The sequence below is a fragment of the Triticum aestivum genome, chromosome 2B, assembly GCF_018294505.1.
Source record: "Triticum aestivum cultivar Chinese Spring chromosome 2B, IWGSC CS RefSeq v2.1, whole genome shotgun sequence".
NCBI classification, from domain to species: Eukaryota; Viridiplantae; Streptophyta; class Magnoliopsida; order Poales; family Poaceae; genus Triticum; species Triticum aestivum.
In genome coordinates this window covers 176,725,100-176,731,276 of record NC_057798.1, presented here as the reverse complement: position 1 = coordinate 176,731,276, position 6,177 = coordinate 176,725,100, and the positions used below count along the sequence as shown (strand labels likewise).

At 48.7% G+C, this 6,177-nt stretch overlaps 2 protein-coding genes across 5 annotated transcripts in view; both read left to right on the top strand.

Annotated features, from left to right (window-relative positions):
• Positions 1–293, top strand: part of LOC123044195 (vacuolar protein sorting-associated protein 27) — a gene marked incomplete in the record, with an annotated part of 3,669 nt that extends 3,376 nt beyond the window's left edge. For both annotated transcript variants that reach the window (XM_044466865.1, XM_044466866.1), the window contains 1 exon segment: positions 1–293.
• Positions 294–2,358: 2,065 nt separating this feature from the next.
• LOC123044192 (uncharacterized) lies at positions 2,359–4,110 on the top strand. Of its 3 annotated transcripts, XR_006419871.1 has the most exons (5): positions 2,359–2,659; positions 2,771–3,155; positions 3,420–3,586; positions 3,703–3,920; positions 3,999–4,110. XR_006419871.1 is itself a non-coding variant. In XM_044466859.1 (4 exons), exons 1-3 carry the CDS (start codon positions 2,609–2,611, stop codon positions 3,575–3,577), a joined length of 540 nt encoding a protein of 179 aa, XP_044322794.1. In that variant the 5' UTR covers positions 2,359–2,608; the 3' UTR covers positions 3,578–3,586; positions 3,703–4,110. The 3 variants fall into 3 exon arrangements, 2 of the variants coding, with proteins under 2 accessions (XP_044322794.1, XP_044322793.1); XM_044466859.1 differs by having other exon boundaries at positions 3,474–3,586; positions 3,703–4,110; XM_044466858.1 differs by having other exon boundaries at positions 3,703–4,110.
• Positions 4,111–6,177: the final 2,067 nt, after the last annotated feature.

Below are 6,177 nucleotides of genomic sequence, written 5' to 3'. Positions count from 1 at the left end.
GACGTGCCGAAGACGGTTATCCGCTCCTGAGTGATTGCAAATAAAGCGCTTGAGGGGGGTTCGGTGATTCATTTCGGTATCACACCATCATCATGTATTAATGCTGGAATCTCACAGGGGGTGAATAAGTTAATTCTGCCCAATCTTGACAATTTCTTCGTGTATTTATGTTTGGACATCATGACTTCTTCCCCAGATCCATTGTGTACTACTAATACTACCCCCTGGTGCCCATGTTGAAAAGTAAATGACGTTTCTGGCATTATTGATATGTTGCCAAACACAAAGTTCTACTCCCTCCGTCCCAAAATGTATGACGTTCCAATATTTCCTTTCGCGAGATGGTACTTTGTTTGTGAACGCGAGGAAGCATATAGTGAATTGCAGAAAACCACCACATTGACGCATAGGTTTGTAGAAAACACTCTTTTACGAATTTGGGCTAGAAACCACTAATTTTCGGTCTAATCTTTTGCAAAAAACACTGATCGGACTATTTGGACATTTTAACTGTGCTACATGTGGAGCCCGCATTTGATGATGTGGCAAACTGGTGTTTTTCAAAAGAACCCTTCGTCAAAACAAAATGAAATCTCCCTTCCCTTCCCGATCCAATCGGGATTCAGGCCCCCGCCGCCGTTCCCACAAGCCACCACCGCCCCGGCCTAGGCCAAGATGCTCGCCGCCTCGTTGCTGCGCTGCGGCGGCTCTATCCTCGCGCCGCCATGGCCACAACCTAGTCCAGGTCAACCCCGAAAAAAAAAGCCTAGTCCAGGTCGAGGCCGGCGGCCATGGCTGAGCCGCACGGGTCGGCCGGCGCCCTGCTCCTGGAAGCATGGGGCGGGGGCTAGCGGCGGCTTTGGCCTCCGAATCCACTCAGAACGCTCGTGGCCTCCTCCTTCAGGCACGGCGGCAGTGCAACGACCGGCGCACGGATCGCCTACGACCTCCCTGAAGCGACAGCGGCATCGGAGCAAGTAGCAGCGGCGGGGAGAAGCACAAGCCCAAGCAGCGGCGCCGCCGCGCACAGCACGAGCGCGAGCAGCGGCGGCGGCGGGCAGCACCGGAGCCAAGAAGAGCAAGCAGCGGCACACATCACCGAAGCAAGCAACGGCGCGCCGGCGAGCCGAACGGGCGCAAGCAGCAGCAGCGGCGCACAGCACGGGCGCAGCCAGGCAGCAACCCTCGTCGATGAGCTCTGTCGCCGCGGGGCACCGGCGTGGGCGACATCGCACGAGCGCGAGATGGCCAGCGGCAGAGTTCGGCTGAGCTGGTGTGGGAAGGGCCTAATTGCATTTTTTTGTTCAAATTGAAGGGTGCCTCTGTAAAAATACCAGGGACCCCACATGTCATAATCGCGGTTAAAATGTCCAAATAGGCTGATCAGTGTTTTTTGCAAAAGATTAGACCGAAAATCAGTGTTTTCTGGCTCAAATTCGTAAAAGAGTCTTTTCTGCAAATCTGTGCGCTAATATGGTGGTTTTCTGCAATTCACTCAATATTACGAGGGAGTTTGTATTGCTATATGAAAAGCTGATGATATTTTGGTGGTAGTACACTGTTTCACATGGGTGATCGAAATGGTTTTTTCTTGGAGGTGGTTGAGTCTTACTACTATTTGTTTTGCATTATACTACTAGCTGCATCGATTAAAAGAGTATTATTTCACGCGCTGTCCATGTCACCTCGCACCCCCTGGTCGAGCTGCCCACAAGGCCACCACGCGGGTGAAGTCAGTGCTCGTCACAGCCTCGTCAGCGCCGCCGCGGCGACCCAGATCTTTTCAGCGCGCCGGCGAAAATATCTCGGGTCCCTAGTCTTATCCATCTTCCTCGCCGATCTTCTCTCTGACCGGACGCAGCTCCGTTCTGTTGAGGATAGCGACCACCGAACTCATCGGCGACCGCGACAGCTGATGAATCATGGGTAGATAGAATTGGATAGCACTCGATCTTGTGGTAAAAATAATCACCGAAACAAAACCAAAACAGGCGATCGATCGTAGGCACAACGTGCGGTTGCTTTCCAAAGGCACTCGAACATCCGGTCGTGGCGAAGCAAAACCTAATTAGTACGTAGCTGAGGAAGGATCAAAAAGATGGCATGGAATAGCACAAGTTGCTACTACAAGGACAAGGGTGCGACGTCACGACAGATACCAGCCCATGCCCATTCGGAACCCAAACCTTACTACCATCGACCAGAAAATATCATCTTTGGCTTGTTTGTGCTGAGGAAAAATATCCAAAGTCTTTCTTCTTTGTACCAAACGCGAGATGGTGGTGTCTGAAAATATCTTGGCCGCGGTATCGTCGTCGAACCATCCGGATCGGAATAAACAAGGCGGGCACGAGGTAGGCGGTGCGTGCAGCGCGGCGAGACCCTCCCCACCTGCCGCACGCGCTCGCCGCGTGACACTGTGGCGGATATTTACCGCCCCCCCTGAGGCCACGTGGAAAAGCGGCGCCACGAAGGAAATAAAAGAGAAACCTCCATCGGCCGGCCGTGGCGAGAGCTAGCATTCGAGATCTTTTCTCTTTTTTCATCCCTCTCTCCCTCTCTCTCTCTCTCTCTGGTTGGTAGTGCGGTGCTGCGAAAGGAGACGACGATGGAGGAGGAGGAGGGGCGGGCCGGCCTGCGGGAGCTCGCGCGCTTTCCGGTAAGCGTTCTCTTCGTCATCGTCTTCCCCGTGTAGTTACCTGCGGATTTGTTCGGCTCTTGCGCAGCTCTGAATCATGAGATTCATGGAGTTGTTTCTTTGCTGTGGCAGGACGTGATGGTGGTGTGCTCTTCTGCCGGATGGACGGACCAGAAGCACATGCTCTACCTAGGCTTGCTGCAGGAGTCGTTCGTGAACCGGTTGCACGACGGCGAAATCAGCTTCAGGGGGCTCTTCGATCTCTCCCCAGGAGCTTCTGGGCCCAAGCAACCGTCCAAGGTTGACAGAGCAAAGGTTGAGCGGACCAGACCACCTTGCTGCGGGAATCAGGGAGATGGAGAGGCGCTTTGTGTGGAAGAAGAAGAAGATGATGATGATGATGCGTCGTCCACTGAGACGGTGCGAGAGTCCTACTCCCAAGCAAGCGCGACGAGCTCTGGGCGATCTTCCCCATGCCATTCTGGCAAGCGCGGACGCTCCCCTTCTAGCACTGCAGGTACGTTGTTTGTCAAAGATATACTATATCTCGTATCTGTGCATATGGCGCTAGTTCAACTTATGTTTGTCTTGAATAAATAGATTTCGTAGCACCGACTACTTTACTCAGCTAGTATGTGTTTTACCAAGAATAAATGACCAACAGTCCAAAGAAAAAATAATAAATGATCAATCAGCCTGCCAGTCCTCATTGATGTACATTTTTGTGGGGTATTAGTACAAGATTATGAATAGAGATCCTCAAATTAGTCTGTTTTCGTAGAGTTTGGTGACACGGCAAGATTCTTACAAGGGAACTGCTTGTGCATTTCTTCAGAGGGGTCGGATCAGAACTTCATCGACGAGGATACGATTACGAGAGAAACCGGAGAATCAAGAGAAGGACGACGGCGCAGCATCAAGCGACTCAAAGTCTGCTGACATGATCAAGTACATGAGATATCTGCCTTCACCTTTCAATCGTGTTATTATATTGACGTTTGATAAATCAATGTTCATATTTTTACGACTTCGCTCTAACGTCTGCACGTCCCATGGTTTTGCAGGCAGTTCATCATCCATGAATGCACAAGAGAAGAAGGGCACCGAGGATCGTGATGGCTGCCTCACTGGAGGTGGGTTTTGGATTGCTTGATGTAATGTGAACCTGGTCGTCTTTGTGCAAGGAGCAAAAGGAACATTCACGCACCGTTTAGGTTGTTCTTTGCGCCCGACTGATGTTGCCTACTCACCCGGTGAAATCGCCTAGAGAGTTCTAGAATAGAGATCAAGTCTCGAGTAACACCTATTATGAAGTCCAAGCTTGTTAACTTGAGTAGATTTGTACAGGGCAAGTTTGAACACGGATAGTTTTGCAGACAATAGCTTTTTCGTCTCTGGATTCTGAATTTTGTTGAGACTGTGTTAGAACACATGCGGAAGGTAATAGACACGAGAGGTGCGACTATTTTCTATATTTTCAGATCTTTGGAGAATACTCCCTCCGTTCCAAAATACTTCTCGAGTACATGCTTACAATTGTAAACCCAATCCTTGAATATATATACTCCTGGCTTCCAGGGGAACTGCAGGCAGCACACCGGTAGCTCGTGTTAACTGCTTAAATCACTGCACTTTGTAACATCATCATTCGTACATTCAAAGGAGCTGCAGAGGAACACATATGAAGCAGCGCAGAATAAATCCTGAAGAAGATGCAAGTTACATATGGTCCAAGAGTAAAACGGTATGTGCTCCTACTCAAAAGAATGTTCTCCAAAATCGATGCAGAGGACACAACACCACTGCACGTATATATTATCTCTATTTTCTTCCTATAAAAATGCCAGTTGATGATGGCAGTGTGTCTGCCTTCATGTCATTTGCACCGTCCAATCTGAAATCTAAGGCTGAGAATGAGACCGGCTGTCCCGAGCCACTGAACTTGCACCTGTTGCGAAAACACCCTGCGCGTCGGACAGAATTTTTTTTCTCGAAAAGGGGGACTCCCCGGCCTCTGCATCAGAACGATGCATACGGACACTTAAATAAATAAAATAGGTTCAACAATGTCATAGAGTCTTGAAACAAAATAAAAGCGAGCTCATATAGAGCCTCGACGCCAAAACAAGAAAAGGCCATAAACCCACAACCGGCTGGCAAAATAAAGATAGGAAAACTAATTGCCTATCATATTACATGACCGCCATCCAAACTGGTTGAAGATATCCCGCGCTACCATCTCCCACCGGACAGATCCAGTAACCAAATGCTCCCTGGCCTCCGTTGGAGTGAGTAAGGACCACATACGGATCAGCGCCGTAGCATGGAATACAACCTGCAAAAAATGAATAGTAGTTATTCTGTTAAAAGCCAAATCATTTCTCCAGTTCCAAATTGCCCATAACAACGCACAAACTCCTACACGAATATGTCTAGCTGTATCGGACTCTATCCCATCAAGCCACGTTTCAAATAACGCCCCGATCGAACTCGACGGAGTAATGTTAAAGGCAATTTGCACGGTGCGCCACAGAATTCTCGCCAACGGACACTCAAAGAAGAGATGCTTAATGGTCTTGTCCTGATCACAGAAACTACACCTAGTAGATCCTGTCCAATTGCGCTTAACCAAGTTGTCCTTTGTTAAAATAACCTGTTTATGAACGAATCACATAAACACTTTAATTTTCAAAGGAACTTTTACTTTCCAAACATATTTGGAACTAGGAATGACAGTCGAGTTAATAACATCGATGTACATCGACTTAACAGTAATTGTCCAGAGCTAGTAAGTTTCCAACACAACTGATCGGACTGATGAGCTAGCTGGACTTCCATCAGTCTACGCACCAGATGAAGCCAAGCTTCCCATCTATCACCAACAAGCACCCTCCGAAACTGAATATTAAGGGGAATGGACTGCATAATCGTTGCAACTAGCGCATCACGTCGCTGAACAATACGATACAGGGTTGGGTACTGTAGTGCCAATGGTGTATCACCCAGCCAAGTATCCTCTCAGAACCGTGTATCATTGCCATCACCGACAATAAACTTTGTTCTATTAAAGAAAGCTGCTTTAACTCTGATAAGCCCCTTCCAAAACGGCAAATCAGTTGATCTCACTGTCACCTGTGACAAAGTTTTGGAATGCAGATACTTGTTGCGGAGAATCTGCGCCCAAGTTGCGTCACTCTGAACTGAAAGCTTATACAGCCACTTACTAAGCAGGCATCTGTCCTTGACCTCAAGATTCTCGATACCCAAACCCCCTTGGTCCTTTGGTCGACAAATAACATCCCACTTGGCGAAACTTACTAGGAGGTTTTGGAGAAGGCATCTGAAACACAAACCAATACTCTGGAGGTTTCTCCTTCTCTACCGAAACCCCCAGAGTATTGGTTTGTTTCGGGTTCTCAAAGCGTCGGGCAGAATTTTGGAGAAGGCATCTGAAACACAAACCAATACTCTGGAGGTTTCTCCTTCTCTCCCGAAACAAACAAATCTTTGAGAACCCCTCCTAGATTCCTCGCCATCGC

Coding starts and splice junctions, on each gene's coding strand:
- LOC123044192 (XM_044466858.1), top strand. CDS start 2,609: ATGGAGGAGGAGGAGGGGCGGGCCGGCCTGCGGGAGCTCGCGCGCTTT. Junction 2,660..2,770: donor GGGAGCTCGCGCGCTTTCCG/GTAAGCGTTCTC, acceptor TTGCTGTGGCAG/GACGTGATGGTGGTGTGCTC. Junction 3,156..3,419: donor CTCCCCTTCTAGCACTGCAG/GTACGTTGTTTG, acceptor CTGTTTTCGTAG/AGTTTGGTGACACGGCAAGA.